Genomic DNA, 23,967 nt, shown 5'->3' on the forward strand with positions numbered 1-23,967 from the left:
ACACACACGCACGCACACACACACACACACACACACACACACACACACACACACACACACACACACACACACACACACACACACACACACACACACACACACACACACACACACACACACACACACACACACACACACACACACACACACACACACACACACACACACACACACACACACACACACACGACTTGGTGGCGCGGTTGGTAGAGTCCCCGATTGTCACTACGGTGGTCCGGGTTCGAATCTTGCCCAGGGCTGGAATAATTTCAGTATCGCTGCGCTTCGAGTCGTTACTCCAACTCTCGTGGGCGGGGAGTTGTGTGTGTGTGTGTGCGTGTAAGGTCACAGCATTACCCATAGATCGGTCATACGAGCTCTGAGCTCTCTTCCGGGAGGGAAATAGCTGTCGATCACGTGTTCAGCACGTGATCCAAAGACCAAGGTGAACACACACACACACACACACACACACACACACACACACACACACACACACACACACACACACACACACACACACACACACACACACACACACACACACACACACACGTGAAGAGTGGTGATTATTATACACACACACACAAACACACCACCACAACCACGAAATACACAGATGCTGGTCAGCTCACACACACACACACACGTGAAGAGTGTTGATATTATGACAAACAGAAAAAAAAAAAGGGAAATACAGATGCTGTCAGCTCAAGGGCATTGAATAGGCCTCTAATATCATTACAACAAGTAAAGTTGTTTTCCAAAGTGAAGAATTGCTGTAGATCTCCAGAACGCTTCCAACAGTTTCCATTGTTGCAGATGTGAGGCCAGGAGTTCGCTCAATTACTTAGTAACTGTTAAGTCACGAACTAGATCATTGAGATGGTAATTTACGAGAAACTGGAAGGTCGTAGAAAGAAACGGATGTTATATTAGTGATCTGCGCAAAAATACCCCTAGGAAAGGATATTCTCATTTCTGTTTTTTTTTTTTATCTATCTTTATCTTTATCTTAAAAAAAAAAATCCTAGAAAAGTACTGTTTTGAATACATACATACATATACCAAAGGCTTCTTCCCCCTTACAAGGGAGGTAGCCATAAAGCAAAGGCATAAAATCCACTCCCACCCATTCCATCCCCACACACTCCACTCCCATCCACCCCCTCCCTCTTATCTTGGCTCCTGCTGCCACAGTCTAGACCAGGTTCTACAGCATGTTCCCCTTCGTAAACATGTGCATATTGAAGTTTCCATCAGACAGGGAGCTCCTCTTAGCCCTGATGATGTCCTTGCCAGGGGAAAACAAGCGCTCCACCGCGGCGCTGCTCGGCATCGCCGTGTTGTACCTCAAGAAGAGGTCAATGAGGACCTTCTCGCTGTTGAAGTCTGGGTCTGCCAGACTGTCTGTCCCTTCAGCCTGCAGCCACGCATTCACAATTTGAGCAGCCTTGGACTTGGTTGACCTGTGATGATCCCCAGTGTCATCATCCTTATCACAAATGCTGGCGTAGTAGTCCTCTGTCTCAATGTCCTTGTTGCTGTGCTGCTGGCGGTCTCCAGGTCAGCACGCCACAAGATCTCCTCCACCTTCCTCTCCATCAGGGACTTGACCCCTGACCTCTTGACCATTCTTTAATCAAAAGCCCCCATCCATTTGAGGCGAAACTTGGCCAGAAAACACTCCTCATCCTCAAAGGTGGCGACAAACCTCCTCTTCATGGCAGCGAAGAGGGTGTTGACCTGGGGCTCGCAGAACCGGAGGTTGCCGCTGGTCATCAAGTTGCTTCTTCTTGGTCACAATGAGGGTGTGGATCAGGCAGCCCAGGTAGCATTGCTTCTCCCCCCGGATGTGGCCCAGTGTGTTGGCGACAGGTGCCATGACCTGATAATTGAAATAGACAAATAGTATTTATTATTTGATTAACTAGTTTTAAAATAGAGGCATAAGCTAAGAAGTAAAAAAAACAAAACAATAAAGTATCGCGATAATGTCCAACTTATATTTAGTTTATTTACCTTAGCATATTCTAACTTGAAGTCAATGTCTTTCTGGACAAACACTGTTAGATTCCTCTGCTGGTTCATGCACCTGTACAGCTAGTCTTTCTTCTCCTCCAGCACTTTGTTGAGGACCACCAGGCTGTCATAGATGCTGTAGGAACAGTGAGCCACCTGTTTATCGCCTTGTGCAGTCTGTCCGCAAACACTGTACTTGCTCCTGAAAAATATTTTTGCATTATTTCATTATTTGCATAATTGCTGATTTTTCTTTTATCTAAACAATTTATGGCTTACCCTGCTTGTTCCACAACACCTGGGCCTTGTGCAATGGCGCTCCTGTGTGCCTGCTTAAAGGCAGGTTTAGTGTCTGCACCGCACATCTATGCTGCCTGGGCAGCTTGGTGATGCCGTCCTCGCTGACCTCCATGTCATCAAACGCGATGAACTGAAAACAAAAAAAAAAAAAAAAAAAAAAATCTAATAAGTTGTCACAAATATATATATATATATATATATATATATATATATATATATATATATATATATTTTTAACTTTAAACCATTCTTTGAAGTACCCTTTACATTGTACCATTGTACAGAGTACTATTCAATGTATTCTACACAACTCTAGCTCTAGGTTCCCTTGGCCCTCTGGAGGGCCAGCGATGAGCTCTAGGTAGGCGTCGGCAGGCTCAGCCTCAGGCTCAGGAGCGCGAGCATCCTCTTCCTTGTGGTGATCCAGATCAGAGACAAATTGGGCAAATGTTTTTTGAAAATTGGCAGCATTGTCTGGCTGTCCTGAAAAAATGTAATGCATTATTATTTACTAATATCTAGTTATAGACGATAATTTTATTCTATCGGTTATCGCTACTTCATTAAATTTACAATATTTAAGCATTCTGAAACAAAAAATATAATAACTTACATGGTGACCTTGTCCTCTATCCCAAACTGGCTGTGGATATTCTCCATGACCTGGGCGAGTACATCATAGGTGTGGCTCCCCATGATCCTCTCGCCGTCCAGGATAGTCATCTTTCTGTCCCTGGCGTTTGGGTCCTTCTTGTTAGCTGACCAGCAGTCAGTTGTAGTGCCCACCCACTTGACTTGCTCCAGATTGCTAAAATGTAAGCATAACGGTAATTGGCTTCGTTAATCATTATGTATTGGTGTTATTTTTCAGTACAATACAATACTGTTTCTTAGTTTTTTACCTGGTGAGGCTCTCCTTCATCTCCTCATAGGTTTTAAGGTTCCTCCTTCCCAGCGCCCTCCTGGAGGGTACCTCTTTCTTAGGGTTGAGAGTGTGGACTGTCCACAGACTGCAGCGGCAGCATGTTGTCCACCACAAATCTGACAATTGTCTTGTCGACGGTGGACCGCAGGACAGGGCTGCCTTGGGCCATGATGCCAAAGGTCTCGGCGATGGGCATCTGCCGCTGCTTCTTGTTGGTTGACCCGCTGTCGTCTGGCTGACCGGACCGGTTCCTGCTGCGCGCGCCAGTCCCAACGTTGGGCTTGCAAGCTTCACCGACCTGTTTTGCCTTGTCAGGATAAATCCTGTTGAAGTAGCTCTTCAGGTTGGCCTTGGTGCCCTTGTTCACCTTCACCTCAGTGATCTTGGGGAGGCAGGACAAGCACTGGAAGACGTAGCTGTCGCCAACCATCTTCTTGTACTTCACCCACTTGCCAAGGAGTGGCCAGGGGGAATGAGGCTCAGCCTCAGTGAGCTCTGAGTCTCTTTGGCTTGATGCGGGCACAGTCACTTGCGACGTCATCACAATTTAATACTATAAAATAGCAAAGCACTGCACTATTAAATTACAATAAAAATAGGATCAGTTTAGAATAAGGGCGTAACTTCGTAAGTGTTCAAAACGTTAATAAACGGATATTAAAGAATAGCACCGAATAGTACATACATTCATATACACGTGCACAAAAAATTAGAACGGAAGAAGCACGGGAACATAGGGAAAAATCATCAAAGAACGCGTAAAACCGGTAGCGCACAGGAGCAACACCTCGTGACCTCTTGTCCAACAGCTGCTAAGAGACTGAAGCTAAGCAAACTTTATGAGGCGTCAAGACCGGCCGCCCCGCACTCCGTTCAGTACGTTCGGTTCCCAGCTCGCCCCTGTGCTAAACTGAAAAAAACAACCCTGAAATGATCGATTATCACTAGTTTCGAACCAATTTTTTTTGGCCAAACCAATAAATCAATAACGCGGAAATAATATCGGATTACCGATAACCCGATATCGTTATCACGTTAACTCCCACCTATGCACACACTAAATTGGGAAAAGAAGTACAAGGGACATAAAAGGAAGCTCCAAAAGGATATCTATAGAAGAGACCTGAAAAAGAACAGCTTTCCACACAGAGTGGTGGATATTTGGAATAAATTGGATGAGACAATAGTGTGTGCAAAAACCATAGACAAATTTAAGAGCAAGTAGACACTGCGAGATACAGAGACGGACACCACGATCGTAGCTCCCCTTCTCTTAAGATACAACTAGGTAAATACACACGCAGTTTTCCATATAGATGCATAAATACTTGGTATAGCTTAGAATGTTATATAGCATAAGCTCGAACAATATATGAAATAAAAAATCTAAATGTGATAATTGGATATCAAGGGTGAGACTTTTTTTTTCTTTCTTTTTATACTACAATTACGTAAATACGCACACACAACCACGTAAGCATATCGGCACAGTATGGCTGCAGATTAACAGAGTTGTATTTTTCTGATTATTTTCTACTCCTCGCAGGTCGAACTCCACTCACACCTCGACCTCTCTTTTCGTCATGAGACACTCTGGGAACTCATGAAGTAAGTACTGTGCTGTAGTAGTGTGAGTGCGGCTGTGGCTGCTGTTCAAGGAACTCACAGGACGCCAAATCGTAGAGGCTTGAAAAGATTTCCCCCTCTGTAATCTTTTTGTTATTTATTATTTTTCTATATTCCCTCTAGTCCAATTCTTCCAAATACTTCCCCAAATTTGCAAAATCTGTTCTCCCAAAGGTGCATTTGCCTTGTTTGTGTAATTCATTTCTTGGCTCTATATCCTTTCCTATCAGCCTAAACTGGCGGTACATAATCATTTGTTCCTATGCTGCACATGAACTTTAGAGAACCCATTACACTGGATTCTTTGGAAAGCAGTAAATCCCGCTGTAACCTCCAGAGTAAAAACTATCATTATCACCTTCTACCTCCGCCCGTAGGAAGAAGGGTCTCGAGACCCCAGGTGATGGTACACTGGAGGCGATGAAAGAGGCCCTACTTGTCAAGGATCCGCAGAACCTGGCACATTATCTTCGGCCCCTTACCTTCTGCATGCCCGCCCTCATGTGAGTATTGCCCAAACTATTTTTACGAGGTGTGGTTGGTTGCTTCCCTCTGTTGCACTGAAGGAAGAGGAGGTGGTAGAAAAGAAGGAACGATGACAAAAAGAAGGTACACAAGGAAAAAGAAGAAGAGGAAGGACAGTAGGAGAAGGATCAAAAGGAGAAAAAATAGGAGTTGGAAAAGTAGGAGAAAAAAGGGGAGAAAGAGGATGGGGAGGAGGAAGAAGAACAAAGCAAGGAATGAAATGATTCTGCTCTCCCCTTGATTAACTCGGAATTCAGACGAGATATATGGAGTGTGTGACACAAGGAGTAGTTAATGGATTGGCTAATGAAGTTGTATACTGCGTTTCTGAAGGAGGAACGTGTGTCATTTGACTAGAGGAGTGCACGTATAATTCAACTACACAAAGTAAAGGAAGACAAACAACTATGAACCTAGTGGTTTTAGAGGGATCAGACTGTTAAATATATTTGGTAGGGTGCATGGGAGGGGATTAGAAGGGGAACAGAAGAAGTTATTGGAGGGGATAGACGTGGATTAAAAAAATAATATGGTACGTAAATCATATTTCCGTATCAAGACATATGGGAGAATTTTTAGTAATGGGTAGAGTTTTTATGGATTTGGAGAAAGCGTATGTCAGGGTTGACAGAGAGGCATTATGGGAGATGTTGTGAATGTGTGGGAGAGGGAGTAGTTTATTGAGGGCAGTCACATTTTTACGTGATTAGTAGAGCTTGGGTGAGGGTAGGGAATGGATAGTGAGTGATTTGAGTTGAAGGTGTGGCTACCCCCAGAGTTGTGTAATGTAACAGTGGCTGTTGAACGTGTATATGGATGGAATGTTGCTGGAGGTAAACGCGAGGGTAGGGTTTTGGAGGTAGTGAGAGTGGAGGAAACTCGGAGGCGAGCCAGTTGTTGCTGGCGGATGATACTGTGCTCGTAGGCGAGTCCGAAGAAAGACTGAAGTAGTTGGTGGTGGTGTTTGGGAGGATATATAAGAGTAGAAAGCTGATGGTAAACATGAGCAAAAGTAAGGTGATGAGATGTACAAAAGGTGAGGGTGGCAGTGGGGCTCAGGTGTGTTTAAATAAGGAAAAGCTGAAGGAAATGTATTTAGGGGTCGTGTGTAGCAGGAAATGGAGAAGTTGGGTTGGAGGTAAATTTTAGAGCAAGGGAATCAATTAAATGTCTTGGGTAAATGAAAAGTGCCATGAGGAATAGATATGTGAGGATGAACACAAAGAGCACCCTGTCCAAGGGGTTGTTTATACCCACAACACTGTATGCAACAGAAAGGAAAAACATAAATGTGTTTGAGAGGAAGTGAAGAATGGCGGAGTCTGGGAGGCGGAGGTTGATGGAGGGAACTTCAAGGAAGACCGAGAATGAGGTGGAGGGTTGGGGTGAAAAGTGTATTGGATCTAAGAGGAATGTTTGTCGTGCATTTTTTTTTTCATATGTTGGTTTAGTTAGTCCAGGATCAAGTCTACTGTCTTGTACAAAAACAATAAACCTTTCCTCCTCCTCCTCCTCTATGACGTCACCACCGCTCCTTCTTCGGCAGGAACGACCTGTCAGCGGTCGAGCGCATCTCCTACGAGTACGTCGAGGACATGGCGAAGAATGACGTGGCCTACGTGGAGACCCGCTTGTCGCCCTTCCTCTTTATACACAACCCCAGCAGGAGGCAGGTGCTTCATGACGCCTCTGAGGACATCAACCTCATCGTCCCAAGTATATATATATATTTTTTCTTAGATCTCTCTCAACTTCCTTATTACTCATAATTAGTATCATGATTCATTCCCTATGTCCCAATAACCTTATCACTATGATGATGAAAATTAACTAAAAATGTCTGACTAAATGGTGTGTGTGATTCTTTCTGTGAAGAATAATTAACATGAAAAAATCCCCAATATTTCGTAGCGAAATTTTCGGAAATCAAGACCGTTGCGGGCGCCAAAAGCCTTTTCTATTGTTCTACAATATTTTCGAAACCGACAAAAAAATCGCATATCGGTGACTATTGCGGTTACGTGGCCATCCTTACTACAGTTCCCAACCGGAATAGCCCATTGACCCCATTCTGAGCACTGTCAGGACCCCCCGGGAACAGTGGGCCACACTTTAACTCCTTCCATACAGGATGGTCCTTTACCTTTGAATATATTTGCCGTCAGGGTGATTTTATTCATTTCCGTGACACCCACTCTTCCCTCCCCCCATCGGGGGCGAAGAGACTACAGCCCATCTTGCTTAACCCCTTCTTCCACCTCCGCATCCTTTCGTCTTCCTGCCCGCAGGATCCCTGCCTGAGCCCCGCCCGGAGGAGGTTCTGGAGGCCATCCTTCGTGGACTCCAGAGGGGAGAGGAAGAGTTCGGAACCAAGGCTCGGGTTCTCCTCACCTGCATCCGAGAGTTTCCGGGTCAGTATCCTAGCTCCGTTTTCGAGTGAAGTGAGGCCCCGGTTCACTCGTCGTTTGAGTCTGGTGGTCTGGTCTAAGGCAGAGATTTTATTTATTTGATTTTATTTAATTCTATTTTATCTATTTTTATTTCAATTATTTTATTTGTTTATTTATTCTATTTTATCATTTATTTATCTACAAGCACCTGGCTTCGCCAGCCACGGCTGCGCCGTGGGTGCTTGGCCTGCGGCGCTGCTCGCTTCGCGCTCGGGCTACGCCCAATTTCACCCGACAAAGTAATGCTTCATAAAACCTTCAGAAACACTGTCTTCAATTTGTCCATCAAAAAGTTCAAGACTGTCAAACATTACATCGGAATATTGAAAATCTTTGTTGTTTCGTAGAGAATCATTGAACTTAATCACCTTTCGATGAAATTCCCGCACATATTCCTTTACACAACATTTTTTGAAAGCCTGGTATAAGCTTGGAAAAGTTTGGGCATGTTCATTCCGTAGTCGGCAACTCAAACTCTTATAATTTTGTAAAGCGGCTTTTGAAATTTTCCGAGTACCTGTAACCCACTTCCAAAAATGTCTTTTTTTGACGCTTCTTATTGTCGCCTTCGGTTTCTAAAGGCATTGTTCCTGGTGATCTAATCGTAAGATTTGTTGCCCTCCTTTTTTAACGGTTAAAACTTTTATTACACACGTGTCCCTTTTTGCCGGTTCAGTGGGGGACAAACATACACCCGGGTTAATTAAAAGACAGCCGGGAGTCACCCGGGTTCATTAAAAGACAGCCGGGAGTAATTTTTTTTTTTAGTTATTCTTAGATTCACTTATTATTATTATTTTTTAGATTTGGTCCAGTTCACCTGTATCCGGGGTCTTCTGGGTGTTAAGCATTTCATGTATGATATCTATTTGTCTACCTAATGTATTGTTTTCCTCTATTTCAGTTTAGTTTTTTCTACTAAGCTTTTCTTCAGAATTATCCCCCCACCTCCACTCTCTCCCTGTCTATCTTCCTCTCTTTCCTTCGTGGTTTTCGACTAATTTGAGTGTCGCTGCCCTTTTCGCAGAGTGCTCGTGGGAGATCCTGGACCTATGCGAGCGGTACCGGGAGCGAGGCGTCGTGGGAATCGATGTGGCCGGCAACGAGTCGCTCCTCAGCGACCGCCTCGGTGAGTAGCAACGAACGACGGCGTCTCCTGTCGCCGTCGGAACCAGGCAAAGAACAGGTCTCCCGGTATCGAACGTCTGATGCAACTCTTGATGTACAGCGGTCCCTTTCTATGACGATAATATTTTCCTTTAAATTATGCCATTGCAATAGCAAAGGGAGATACTCTTTGCACGGTTCTGATGACATGTCCTGATGGATCTGGTTCGCAATAGGAGCCTTCATCTGGCCACAGAAATGATGCATTGAAGGTCAAAAGTGCTTCGGCCATCAAGGATTTATTGTGTGTGTGTGTGTGTGTGTGTGTGTGTGTGTGATTCACCATGGTCTTGGATCACGTGTTGGACTCGTGATCGACAGTTATTACTCTCCCTGATAAAAGCTCAGAGCTCACATATGACCAATCTATGGGCAATGATGTGACCTTACACGCACACATCCACACCCAACTCCCCGCCCACAAGAGTTGGAGTAACGACTCGCAGCGCAGCGATACTGAAATTATTTCAGCCCTGGGCGGGATTTGAACTCGGACGCTATAGTAACGGTTGCGAACGTTACCACTGCCCCAAGCGTATTTACCTAGTTGTATTATACGGGAAGGGAACTATGCTCGTGGTGACGTCTTTGTATCTCTCAGCATCAAGTTTTTTTCTTAAAATCTTGAATAGTGTTTGCACACGCTGTTTCTTTGTCTAACTTGTTCCAAGTATCTATCACTCTGTGTGGGAAGCAATTTTTCAGATCTCTTCTGTAATTATCCTTTTTTTTTTTTTAGTTTCTTTTCGTGTCCTCTTGTTTTTCCATTGTCCCATTTCAATAAGTCATTCTTATCTAAGATTTCCATTCCCTTCATAATTCTATAGATAATTAGTAAGTCTCCTCTTTCCCTTCTTTGTTCCAGAGTTAGTAATTCTAATTTGGACAGTCTTTGTTCATATGTCAATTTGGAAAGAGTTGGTGCCAGTTTTGTTGTTGCTCTTTGTATTCTTTCTAACTTCTTTATATTCTTTTTGATACTGGGTGTCCATAGTATTGCTGCGTACTCGAGTTTTGGCCTTATTAGTGTAGTTTTTTTTTTTATAATTTCCTCGTCCAAATAGGCAAATGCCACTTTTATTGACCTCAATGAAGTATAGTTTACTCCAACTATTTTATTGATATACTTATCCGGTGTCATGTCTTTGCTGATCATCACTCCAAGCTCTTTTTCTGAGTTTACTTTGTTGACCTCTTCTTCACCAATCTTATAATCTCTCGATATTCTCTTTTAACTTCTCCCAAATTCCATTATACTACATTTCTTGATATTGAATTTCACTTCCCACTTTTGAATTCATTTCCAGATCTTGTCCAAGTCTTGTTGTAATGAGTTGCAATCCTCCTCCGTTTTTACTTTCTTTAGTATTTTTGCGTCGTCTGCAAAGAAATTCATATAACACTCTACTCCTTCGCCCATGTCATTTATGTATATAATAAACATGATTGGGGCCAGTACTGATCCCTGCGGGACACCACTAATCATTTCTCCCCAATTTGAGAATTTGTCTTTAATTACTACTCTCATTTTCTTCCCAGTCAGGAAGTCTTTCATCCATTCCAACAATTTTCCTCTGATGCCACCTATTGATTCTATCATCCTTATTAGTTTATTGTGTGGTACCTTATCAAATGCCTTTTGTAGGTCCAGAAAAACACAGTCTGCCCAACCATTTCTCTCTTGTATTATGTTCATTAATCTTGATCAGAAGCAGATCAAGTTTGTTGTACATGATCTTCCTTTTTTTATCTGAATCCAAATTGATTTGGATTCAGTATAGTTTTTTCTTCCAAATGTTTAAACCATCTATTTTTGACGACCCTTTCGCATTTTTTTTCTACTGTACTTGTCAGGGAGACCGGTCTGTAATTTGATGGGTCTTCCTTGTTTCCTCCCTTATAAATTGGTACAATATTTGCCTTCTTCCAGTCCTGTGGCACTTTTACTTCTTTAAGTGAGAATTTAATTATATTGTATATTTTGTTGTTAATTCTTCCATACATTCTTTCAGTATTCAATTTGCAATTCCGTCTGGACCATGTGATTTTTGACGTCAAAGGTTTTGATTTGGTCGCTGATTTCCTTTTGTGTTACAATTATTTCTTTCATTGAGGGGGATCTCTATTTCCTCACAATTAGGTGAGCTTTCTATTGTGAATACTGATTTGAAATGATTGTTCATAATTTCAGCCATTTCCAGTTCTTCTGTATATTCATGTTTACCTTGGCGCAGCTTTTCTATTTCTTGTTTGTTCTTCAGTTTGCCATTTACATACCTGTAAAATAGTTTGGGTTCTTCCTTGCATTTTTCTATTATTTTTTTCATAGTTTCTCTTTTCATCTCTGCGTATTTTTACATACTCATTTCTTAGTTTGATGTACATTTGCCATTTGCTTGTTTTCTTGTCTCTTTTTCCATTTCTTTCAAGCTTTGTCTCTTTTATCCTTAGCCTCACTACACCTTTTGTTGTACCAGCTTTTTATGTATGTTCTTTCCATTTTTTGTTGTGGTACGTATTTATTTACTCCCTCATTGTAAATTTCTTTTAGTATATTCCATTTCTCTTCCATCCCTGTTTCTTCATTTAGGAATTTTTCCCAGTTCGCGTTGCGAAAGAATTTTTTGAGTTTCTCAAAATTTGTTTTGTTGTACATTAGTCTTCCTATTCTATGTTTATCATTTCTGCTTTGATCCATTTGCTCTTTCAACTCAAATTCTATTAGTACATGGTCACTCTTTCCTATCGGAGTTTTGTAATAAATTTGATCGACAATTCCAGGCACTGTCGTAAGTATTAAAACCAGCCTTGATGGTTCTTCACTACCTCTGTATCTGGTATTTTCCCTTATCCACTGAGTCATTGTGTATTCGATGTTCATGTCGAGCAGGACGTTGCCCCAGAGTTCCTCTACACCCTTCACTGTCATTTCCTCCCAACATATTTCTTTTTAATTAAAGTCACCCATAATTACTGTATTTCATCTGTCCTTCAGTGTATTAGTTCATTCATATTTTGGATCTTCTAATATTTTGGAATGATCACTTTCTGTCCAGGACTGTGTTATGGGGGGCACATACACCACTACAAATTTCTACTCTTCATATGTTTGCTTTCAACTTGTATCATAATTGATTCTACATTATTTTTTCCTTCAGTTATTTTTGTTACATTTAAATCTTTATTAGTCAAAATTAATACTCTGCCACCCTGTTTATCCTTTCTGTTCTTTGTCCAGCAGTTGTATAAACCTTGTCCCACAGTGTTGGGTGGTGGAGTACAGTGTGTGCGTGTGTGTGTGTATTTACATAGTTGTATTTATCTAGTTGTATTTTACGGGAAGGGGAGCTATGCTCGTAGTGTCCCGTCTTCATATCTCGTTTTATCTAGACTGTGTTTAAATTCGTGTATTGTTTTTGCACACACCACTTTCTCATCTAACTTGTTCCAAACATCTATTGTGTGTGTGTGTGTGTGTGTGTGTGTGTGTGTGTGTGTGTGTGTGTGTGTGTGTGTGTGTGTGTGTGTGTGTGTGTGTGTGTGTGTGTGTGTGTGTGTGTGTGTGTGTGTGTGTGTGTGTGTGTGTGTGTGTGTTTTGAAGGGAAAGTTTGGGAGGGGGAGAATTGGGCTGGAGGGACATTGTGGAGAGGGTTGCCGCCCACCCATCCTTTAACCCTCTGTTTTGTTTCCCTCCCGACAGATGCCGCCGAGGACCCGGGTGAGTAAAGACGCCCCAACACTAGACGCCGTCAGGCTCCTCCTTTCTCAGGAGCAACAATACCGCATCCCCTTCGAGAAACCCTACTTGAGGCCTCAGTCTCCTTCTTCTCGCTATTCCTGTCGTCATGACAAATAAGTTGAAATACAAAAAACGGAATACATTTAGAAGATTAACTAGGTCAACTACACCCGTCCCCCCCCCCTCCTAAGTTTGAAAGAACAGTGATTGGCCCTCTATCCTCTTTTACCCACACCGTCCACCGTTCGCAAGCCTCAAGAGAGGTGAAGCTGGTTGTGGTCAATTTCTCATGTTGCAGTGGACCACTTCCTGTTTTTAACTTAAGACGATGAAATTTCCTGATTCATTGCCATTTCCTGAGTTTTCTGAGGTTGGGTTAATTCAGCTTAGTGGCAGATAATGGGAAGAAAATTCCAAAATACCGCCATACTGACGACGTTTCTTATCGAAAATAGCGATATCATATGCATGACAGCGGCAATAATGTCTTTTTACATTTTTTTTTCTTCTAAGACTGTGTCACGTCCAGTGACTTAAGCCCTGTTGCTTTCGCCCAGCAGCGCAAGTCCTGCGCGACGACGTGCACGCACAGATCTTCCGGGCGGCGAAGGCGAAGGGCATTAACCGGACCGTTCACTCCGGGGAGTCCGGACCCGGACGCATGATCCGCGTCGTGAGTACTTCCCCCTCCACTTACATCTTCTTTTTCTTTCTCTTACCTCTTCCACTTTCTCGTGATCACGACCTTCTCCCGTTCTCCGTCTCTTTTACTACACCTCATTATGTCATCCCTCTCTCAATTCCGTTCCCCCTTCCTCCTTTTTTTCCCCCTCTATTGTGGTCCCTTCCTATTTCTCCATATATATATTTTCTTTTATTATCCCTCCTTCCTTTCGTCCATATATTTTCCTTTTTATTCCCCTCTCTTTCCCACCTTCCTTTCCTCCTCTATTATCTCCTCCTCATTTCCCTCCCCTTTCGTCTCATATTCTCTCTCCTCTATTTCCTTGCTACTTTACCCATTTTCCCTCTTGCACTCGGTGGATGGGTTTATAACTTATCTAAATGTAAGACATTCTAAAAATATTAGTATTTGTTAGTTTGTGAAAGTATTACAAGAATGTGTTTGTTGTTACATAACTCAATATAATAATAATATAAAGGCATATAAATCCTTCTCATATTTCAAAGTTTGTAGATTTCATACTTTTTACGTATATAGATGGCAGTGTGTGTGCTATCAAATTTCCTATCATGCTTAATGTTCAGGTACTATAATGTATATCAATTGTTTTTTGTCTCTGTGAGAAGTATTTAACATCTATACAAATGTTGCATAAAATTGATTGGACTATTTGTTATCATATATTTGTACTCGTATTGATTAATTGGTGGAATGTGAATTTATTTATTTTGTTTCATTATATTATGAATTAAATGTTGCTTATATTTTGTGGGTGTTATGTTAAGTTTTTGTGAATAATTATTTGCTATATTTTTGTAGGAAATAGTAATTTTTGTAAATTTTGCTACTGTTCGTATCATCACTTCTGTACATTGATTATGGAAATCTGTGGGTTTTGTTCTTTGTTCAATGCAGTAGACTTTTGGGTTTAAAAACAATGTAAGTTTGAGATGGATATACGAGTATACATTACGTGTTTTGATTATGGTATGGAGTAATGATTGGTTGTCTTTGAGTGTGAAATTTTGTTATTTTATCTTGAAGATGTGTCTTTCTTGAATTTTGCGTGATATTTTTGTATCTTGGTTAGGTTTGTCAGAGTTATATATTTTCAGAGTTGAGTTGGTAGGGTTAGAATATTTTGAATGTTAATTTTAGACTAATGTACTGGAGATGGTTATATTATGTTGGGAATTGATGGAATTAGTATAATTTTGAGTTTGATATTATTCCTGGGTCGTCACGATGTGAAGTAAAGTAGAGAAGACTTTTATATAGATAGAATGGGTTTTGGTAAGTGATTGTTAATACCTTGTAACCTACCGAAACGCACGACGTCTAGTGTCTCTCGGGTGGAATAATTTTATCGAAGTTGCATGGTTTTATGTGTTAGTTTTGTTAATTGTGGGGTTTTTCGTTCTATTTTCCTTAGTTTGTCATATTCTATTATGTTTTGGCTTTGGGTGACAGCCTGTGAAATTTCCTTGGGGCAGGAGGGTGGTTGGTTGTGTGTGTAGAATATGCTGAGCTGAGCATTTTGTTGGGTGTGATCGTCTAAGGTAGTTTAAAGTTAATGTGATATTGAGTTGTTATATATGTGTTAATAACAGGGTTGATATTGTAGCTTGTATTTGAGAGGTGTATTGTCTTTGATATTATATAGAATGAGTTTGAAAAAATATCTTGTAAGTATATTGTGTCAAAAATGCACAATATTCCTGGGATTTTATGTTTACATAATGTTTGGTATTATGTATTGAATCCTATTTTTATATATGTAGATCTATATGGATTGGAGAATTTGTTGTGTATTATTTACTTTACATCTTATGAATTTTGTTGGATGCTATGCTGATTTAAAGAATTGGTAGTGAATTATGTGATCACTGTATGACTTAGTATGTGAATGCATTAGTTTCCTATATGTGCATGCACTTATTGGTTTGTTTGTAGCTTTCTATTGAATTGAGTGTATATACATGTGTAGGAATATGTGAATCTGGGTAATTTGCATACATTTGTAGATATATGTTGATGAGATGTATAGTCCTAGGTTCACTGTCAGAGGGTGACTGACGTAACTTGCAAGGAGTTGATTGTAGCTGGGTGTCAGGTTTTGCTGAATTTGTAGTTTCTCCGGTCCGATGATGTCTCGGGTGGAGGTTGGCGGCGGTTTGGGTGGTTGAGGAAGGGAGGTGTTTAAGTGGGTCCGGTTTCCAGCTGTGGGTCGCGGTGGAGGGAGTAGTTGCAGTGTTGAGGTGGTTAAACGGGGGCGAGCTCAACCGACGTGAAGACCTGGAGGGTGCGGATGGATGTTTGAGGTGGGTAGGGTTGACCGACACGGATAGCGGGGCCTATCGCCTCCTGGGCTTGCTCAACTGATGCGATGTTCCTGGTCCTCGGCAAGCTCTTGTCTGGTTACAAAGGATTACAAAGGCGGAGCATGCCGACAGGAGACCTTTTGGTCCATAACTAGGTCGGATGTGAAATATATATATATATATATATATATATATATATATATATATATAAATATAAATAAAAGATGAAAAATATATAAAATAAAATAAAAATGATAATAATAAAAATAAAAATAAATAAGAGAAATAATACATAGGTATAGTTAAATGATAAACAAACAGGTAAATAGTAAATAATAGTAAACTGAAAAATAAGTAATAATAGATAGAAATCAAGCAAATAATAAATAAACAGACAAATAATAACAAACAAATAATCAAATGATATAAAATAAATGGCAGTCATTAAAGCATCTTGCTTAAATATTTATCTAAACGAATCTTAAAACTTCGAACTGAGCTACATTGCACTACCTCTGCAGGAAGTTTATTCCATTATTAACTACACGGTTGGCGAAGTTGTTTCTACCCACTTCCAAATTAAATCTATTTCCTGACAGTTTGAGACCATTATTTCTTGTCGGATTCTCATTCAGTGTAAGAATTTTGTCACTTTTGATATTGTCGATCCCCTTTAGAATCTTAAATACCTGTATCAAGTCACCTCTGAGTCTACGCTTTTTTAGGGAAAACAAATTCATGTTTTAGTCGATTTTCGTATGATTTATTTTTGATATTTGGGATCAGTTTTGTGGCTCCCCTTTGTACTTTTTCCAACCTGTCAACGTCTTTAATGAGATTCGGTGACCATACGGAAACAGCATATTCCAAATGTGGACGAACTAGCGATTTATATAGCTTGTTAATGAGAGATGAGCTTTTGAAGTCATAAGGTCGCGCAATCAGTCCTAGAATCTTATTTGCTTTCTCAGAGGCTGAAATACACTGCTTAGATGATCTGAGATCGTTGCTGATAATTACCCCTAGATCCTTCTCACTATCCACTTTTGTTAACGAATTTCCAAATAACTTGCAATCGTACTTACTGTTATTTTTACCTATGTGCATAACCTTGGATTTACTTGTGTTAAATTTCGTTAGCCACTTTTCAGACCATTGCTGTAATTTATCTAAATCTTCTTGAATATCTAATTGATTGAAGTGGTCTATATCTTTTATATATACTATGAATAGAAGTGGCCCGAGAACGGAACCCTGAGGAACTCCACTTGTAACATTTTTCCATCTAGAAGTTTTGCCATTTAAAACAACTCTGTTTTCGATCATTCAATCAATTTATAGTCCAACCTAATAGGCTGCCACTTACTCCGTGTGAAGGTAATTTATTAAATAGTCTTTCGTGGGGGACGGTACCAAAACTTTTTGCAAAGTCAAAATATATTTAATCTATATTATTTCTTTTGTCATAACTCGAGATGTCTGTGTTGTAGAATTCGAGTAAATTAGTCACACAAGAACGTTTCCGTCTGAATCCATGCTGGCTATCATTTATCAAACAGTTACTTTCTAAATGAAGTTCGATAGCATCTCTGATTATAGTTTCCATCATTTTTCCTACGATTGAAGTCAAGCTTATAGGCCTGTAGTTATTTAGTTTCTTTTTCTCACCTTTTTTGAATATTGGAATGACATTAGGTAGCCTCCATTCTCTTGGGACATCTCCGGATATGATGGATTTCTTGAAAATAATTTCTAATGGAACAACAATCTCATTTTTAATTTCCTTTAAGATTCTTGGATGCCAACTGTCAGGCCCTGGTGTTTTATTAATTTTGAGTTTCTTTATACACCTTTTAATTTTTTCTTTTGTTATATTTACCGTAGTAAGTTTACCCTAGATTTTTCACAGGTTTCAGCTTAGAGTTCACTTTGAGATGTTTCGTTTACGAATACTGAGCTAAAATAGTTGTTTATGATATTACATATTCCTTCGTTTGAATACTCAAGTTGACCGTCAGCAGATAATAGTGGGCTGAGGGCACGGAGCAGACTGAGCTGAGGTCACGGAGCAGACTGAGCTGAGGACACGGAACAGACTGGACTGAGGTCACGGAGCAGACTCAAGCTGAGGGCATGGAGCAGACTCAAGCTGAAGTCACGGTTCCGTATGAGATGAGCTAGAATTATTAAAAAGAGTTAGTGGATGTACGTTATTTGGTACTCACGATGACTGATGAGGTTAGTTGTGGACGGGGTATGTCGAGGTACCTCAATACTGTTTAGACGAGTCTCATCGGCTTGGGGCTCCTATGCGTCTTGACTGAAGTCGTGTGGTCGGATGACTGTCGTAGTTGGTTGGAGTCGCTTCGAAGGGGTCGGTTGGTGGAAGGGTGGGGTATAGATGCGTCGCTCGCTGGGAGGTGCGCGGGGGTGAATGAAATCTTGTGGATAGTTGCCTCGATTCCGGTGGATTCATTGAAGATGTGGTTTGAAATCGAATGCCTTTTTATTTCACCACTTAATCTAAGATGGTTACAAATGCAGGTTACACCAAGAAGTCCAATTGTCGTCTCGGAGGGGACGGTTGGTGGAGGGGTGAGGTATAGATGTGTCGCTCGCTGGGACGTGCGCGGGGGTGAATGAAATCTTGTGGGTAGTTGCCTTGATTCCGGGAGCTTGATTGAAGATATGGTGTACTTGGGGTTTTTTGTGGTTTGATTGAAATTTGATGCGTTGAGTTGACTGAACTCTTGAAGTTGTAATGCTGGGAATCACTGCTCTGGGCTGACGATTCTAGTCGTGTAACTGGTGAGTCTTGTAGCTGATGGTTTGTCCTACTCAGATTGGTAGCAAACTGCCACCAGATGGTTTAAAATAAAATGTCTCTCGATTTCACCACCACCGCTAATGCAAGCGGACGGGTGCGGTTGTCGTGGACGTACGGCTGGGCAGGCGACGACGATTTTAGTCGGGTGGTCTCTTCAGGTTGGTGTGGGAACACTGCTTGCCGCCAATTATGTAACCAGTATGGTGGTTTACATGTGGGCAGTGCAAACGGGTTCTTCGGATGAGTTTCTTAAAACGGGGTCGATGTTTTCTTTCGTTTATTTTAAGGTATTAAGGGTATCTACAAAGGGGAAAGATCTCCCCTGGTGAGATAAGGGAGAGGGCGTCTCCCCTCCCTCTTCTGTCAAGCGATCACAGTCGCCTCCTTATAAAGGGTCAAAGGTCCGTTTAGACACCTTTGGTGTGGTTGTTTTTTAGTGTTATTTAGTGTTTTTTGGGGTTTGTAAGATGTATGTGGGTTAGTTGTATAGTAATGGATGGCTATCTTTTGTGTATGTGGTTGGATATGGTATATGTATTGAAGTTATAATTATGTAAGTTGGTAGATATTATGGAAGATTAATGTAAGAGGCTGGTAGATTAAGGTAGACAAATAGTAGACAAGTAGGTATATAGAAGGGTAGGTGGCGGGAAATTAATTTCACGATTAAAATGTTTGAAAACAATAGCCGCGACGTAGTTGTAGAATTACATAATCTCGCTCACCGTCTAAAGTTTGTAAACACAAGCTAGGGTATCGATATTGGTGCTGATGTGACGAAATGTTAACACTAAGCCACTTCGCTTCGTGACCAAGATTGCTTGTGTAAGCAGTATTGCTTGAGACAGTGTAACAGTCTTTCTGATTGGAGAAAAGGGTGGAGGAGGAGAGAAATTATTGGTGCACGGAGGAAAAGTCACGCCCTTAAGGGGAGGCACTTATTTGTAACGGTCAAAGTTATTGGATGAATTAAGTAGTGACGTCGGAGGAGACTTGGCTTGGTGAGTTGTAGTGAAGGTGCAAGAAAGTGAATGAAGACATGTAATACAATAGAAGGAACAGTTAACAGAATTAAAACCAGTAATTAAGGAGAGAAAGGAACTGAAAGTGATGGTGGCAACAGAGTTAATATTAACTGTCTGGTGACATCAGGTACTGCTTTGTCGGGTGATGGCACGATGGCGTTGTGATACGTTGCATTCCTAAAGTCATGTGTTTGTGATTGAGAAATGCGAGGTTAGTAAGATGGGAGGTATTGGTGAAGATGGGTACCTCCTTGCATGCATGTGGATTACGTGTCTTGGCGTGTGACCTAATGGTATATGGATACACCCCACCTCCTCGCCCTAAGGATAGAAACGCTGGTTACATCCAACGATTTACTACTAGGTACTCCTTCCCTCCCTTGCCCTATTCTTCATTGCTGGTCCCCAACTTAGCCTCTTCCCATATAGATTGTAGATCCTTCTACAGGCGGTTCCTCATACTCACTCTTTCCTCCTCCAGGCCGTCGAGGAGTTCCACGCGCAGCGCGTGGGCCACGGCTACCGGGTGGTTGAGGAACCGGCTCTTCTCGGCTTCCTCCGAGAGAAGGAGATCCACGTGGAGGTGTGCCCGCACTCCTCCTACACCACGGGTACCGTTGGGAGCCTCCGTGCCCCTTCCCAGAGGCATCCCGTTCTGAGGTAAGAGAAAGGGGCAGGGAGGGGAAGGGACAGAATTATGAAGAAGGTAGGAAAGTTGCAGGGATGGGAAGGAAAGGGAGAAGGGGAAGAAAGGGGAAAGGGAGGGGCTCAATGGAAAGGGAGGTGATTAGAGTTAGTGGGAGGGGTGAAAGAAGGGGGTGGGGCAGAACGAAAAAGAAGGGAAGAGAAGGAGGCGCGAATGCAGCAAAGGGGTCTGCTTCTCACTGTGTTCTATTTAGACAGTGACTACCTTGTCCCGAAGTCCCGTATGGGGTACTGAGTGTGTAAACTTTATGCCATCGATATTGCAGGAAACTTTAGGGAAACCTCCACTGACCAAGGTAATATATTATTCTTTTATGATTTGGGACTAATCTCCACTCAAAGAAGAATGCTGATCATTTTTAACTTCTGCTATACCTCCGTTCCCCAGCCCTTCTTGAATATTTCCTTCACCACCTCCATGACTCCACTTTTTCGGCGTGGTACTGTCCCCCAGGGATAGAAGCGGTGGTTATCGCCGACGACATGCGAATTTCCCTGTCCAGTGACCAACCCAGACACCCCGTTTTTGCCTCCAGCATGGTTGAGGCCGGCGTCTCCTTCAGCTTCAGCAGCGACGACACGACGCTGACGGGGACCCACATGAAGGAGGAGGCTAGGCTCCTCTTCGACATCGGACTGACGGAGGCCCACCTGGCGAGGGCCGTGAGTAGTATTCCACTTCGAGGGCGGACACATGGAGCCTGACCCGGTGCATGCTATAGAAGGACGCAAACACAGCTTCTCTCGTTGTTCAACGTTCAACTTGTTCCTATAAACAGTCGTGTACCTCGTAGCTGAAGCAATCTTGTGTACACAGACCTGGATGAATCCATCAGCAGAAAAAAGGCAAAATCGGTGTAATTGTGATGCGGCATCATGGGTCAGGTTCGGGTGTCCCCAGTGTCTTGATGCATTTGGGACCAACATCTCCCAGCTCCATTCTCCTTTTGGCTAGTCGTCTCGGTGACGTATTAGTAACGTTACCAAAAGCGACTTTGTCGAATATATTGCGGTCAGAGGGTTCATTAAGCCTTTTTACCTGCAGGGTCCCCCTCCTCCCTCAGCTAAATAAAATTACCTGACGTTAGCCAAAATAACCCCCCCCTCAGAATGGGTTATCACCCAAGATCCCCTCCCACCCTATCCCCCACTAGTTTGAATGAAATCGCCTGGCGTCGACTGGATTGAACTGCACAAATTGCCTTCCGACCTCTGAGGGTCAAAGAATCTTTTTGCGAACATTATCTTGACCTTCGAGAGCCTTCCTACCGCCAGGCGATTTTATTCAGATAAGGAGTGGGAACCCCGTGTACAAAATATACCGAAATGAACATTTGCATATTTTTTATATGACACAGGTAAAAATTTTGTGTCCGCAGTAGTTCAGTTACTCTCAAAAGTTCTGCCCCTCCTGATTGTTTTTTATGAATGTATAAGTTTCAAATGTTATCACAGTTATTTACTTGGGTGAATATATATATTTCCAAAAGTAACTAATGTATACAAGAAAAGGAAGTACCTGTTTCGTAACGAAAGTATTATCGAATTGAGGAAAGACGATTTTTTTTCGTTCTTTCTTAGGAGATAGGTTCTCATCTCTTCTTTTCTCTTTTCGTCCTCGCCCTCGGCAGAGCTTCCAAGCGGCTCAGCACAGCTTCCTGCCTCCACAGGAGAAGCAACAGCTCCTGCAGCAACTTAGGGAAGCCTATGGCGTTCTTTAAGGACAGTTGCTCCTCGGTTTTCCACGATGTTCAAGGACAACTTCTCACCGGTACGTGGACCTACAAGCTTGCGCATCACATGATATATACTCACAAGATTTATGTTTATACTAGGGCCCTTGAGAGGAAAAACATTTTCTGGCGCAAGGCCTTTTCAGGGCCCCCCTTTTCCAGCACTAGTCATATCTAGATGATTCAGTTGCGCTATATGTTCTGAGGAATCAGGAATCTTTTTAAAAGATCTGTGGACCATTTTGTCAAACTGTCATAAGGGCCAGTGTTAGAAAGTAGTCATATAATTTACAGCCTTACAGGCTTATAAAACTTCAATCAAGTACTGTTTTTAATTTAATTCAGTGTAACTTGTCCTCCGCTCCAGTATTGCCCTTGCTGATGAATTCCAAAGATCTGTCAAACAGGAAAAGTACACTCACTGAAGATTAATGTGAATGAGAAGAACTCCTGGAGAAGTACTGGAGATTATAAAGTTGGACAATTCATTTTAATATTGAATCATTTGAATGTGAAAGTTGAGAGAGTAAATTGAGAATCTGAGATACAAGCTAAGGTGGGCTCCTGGTAGCTTTTACAACCAGAGGGAACTGTAAAAATAAACTAACTGCATATTACTGTATATAAAGTCAAATAAAAAGACTGCAAGATGTCCTGATTTTTATTAAAATTATATATCATAAAATATTAATAGCTTCATCAACTTTTTAATACTATAACTAGGAAAATGATATGCTTTATCTATTATATTTTTACATCAGTACAGCAATTCCCACTAACAAAACAAATTTAATAAATCTATAACCCTAATACTAATAATAGAAGGACAAGAATTTAACAAAAACTCCCTATATTTCTACTTCTTGGTTTGATAATGAATACAAAAATATACAAGCATTTCATACATGCTTGAAATGGAAAAAAAATCGAAATCAAGTTTGCATTTCGAATTTTTAGTAAGCCTACTTATATACTAACCAATAGTAGCCATATACATAAATGTACATCTTAATCAAACTTTATGCATGTCCATATCATTGATTGTTTACAAATATATCTAACCCATTCATCACCTGAATGCTCACTGTTTCATGAAGGCTAGTCTACAGAAAATATATAAATGATAGAAAACTTAGTAAATAGACATGTCTTTTGCATAGCAAAACTACAAATTACGGTGTCAAAGTCTATTTGTTTTGCTGTCAGACTCAATACTGAGCTAAGCCAGGTTGTCAGGCGATCCTGACCCATGGTAGACATAAGATAATTTTCGATGAGCTTAAGCTTGTTGAAGCTCCTTTCTGCTGATGCTGCTGTGGAAAATATGCTTTCTAATATGTACTCTGGCAAAACATTTAACCGTTCAAATGCATCCAACTGTTTTCTACCAAAATTGGCATTGTGAAAATTTTTATGTGATTCATTTCCTGCACAAGGTCTTTACTGCTGATGTCTTTAGAATACTTCTCTGCTAGTTTAGCTGCTTTGCGCTTTAATTCCTCTTTTGACATCTTTTGGTAGTTCCAAAGAAAGCTGAAGGTGTCAGAAATCTGTTTTGCTGCACTGAAACGAACTGTAAGCCCTCCAATAACATTATCCAATACTACATTAAATATGTGCTTTCAGAAGTGGGCTTCCTCAGGGGATTCATCTGCTTCGTTCATTTTATTCCCATTTTCATCCGGTGTATCCTCATCATGGAATTTTGTTCTTTTTACTTCTTTCTGCAGGCTGGATGCAACAAGCTTAGCTTCATTCCATATTGCTTTCCAACTGTCTCAGAGAGCCACTAGTTGTGCAAGCAAGCTTTCTATGTTTACAACTTCCATATCTAAAGTCGCATCACTAGCTTGAATGATTTTGTTGTAAAAGTCAATAGGGACTAGTATTATGTGTCACACAACTGACATTATGATG

At 41.3% G+C, this 23,967-nt stretch overlaps 1 protein-coding gene across 4 annotated transcripts in view; it reads left to right on the forward strand.

The window, feature by feature from the left end:
* LOC143018155 (adenosine deaminase-like) overlaps positions 1 to 22,700 on the forward strand; it is a 24,938-nt gene extending 2,238 nt beyond the window's left edge. Inside the window, exons 2-12 of one of the 4 annotated variants that reach the window (XR_012965734.1) lie at positions 4,794 to 4,855; positions 5,251 to 5,376; positions 6,945 to 7,114; positions 7,687 to 7,809; positions 8,876 to 8,977; positions 12,716 to 12,733; positions 13,315 to 13,427; positions 20,094 to 20,272; positions 20,854 to 20,980; positions 21,906 to 22,088; positions 22,418 to 22,700. Coding sequence is in view for 2 of the 4 variants with exons in the window: in XM_076173297.1 (XP_076029412.1) it covers positions 4,794 to 4,855; positions 5,251 to 5,376; positions 6,945 to 7,114; positions 7,687 to 7,809; positions 8,876 to 8,977; positions 12,716 to 12,733; positions 13,315 to 13,427; positions 20,094 to 20,272; positions 20,854 to 20,980; positions 21,906 to 22,016 (1,131 nt within the window). In the remaining 2 variants the exon portion in view is untranslated. Of the gene's footprint in view, positions 1 to 4,793; positions 4,856 to 5,250; positions 5,377 to 6,944; positions 7,115 to 7,686; positions 7,810 to 8,875; positions 8,978 to 12,715; positions 12,734 to 13,314; positions 13,428 to 20,093; positions 20,273 to 20,853; positions 20,981 to 21,905 lie in introns of all 4 variants that reach the window. The other 3 variants (XR_012965735.1, XM_076173297.1, XM_076173298.1) reach the window with 3 other exon arrangements.
* The last annotated feature ends 1,267 nt before the right edge of the window (positions 22,701 to 23,967 follow it).

This window comes from Oratosquilla oratoria, chromosome 34 (genome assembly GCF_046742065.1).
Source record: "Oratosquilla oratoria isolate Oo_2021 chromosome 34, ASM4674206v1, whole genome shotgun sequence".
Lineage (NCBI taxonomy): Eukaryota > Metazoa > Arthropoda > Malacostraca > Stomatopoda > Squillidae > Oratosquilla > Oratosquilla oratoria.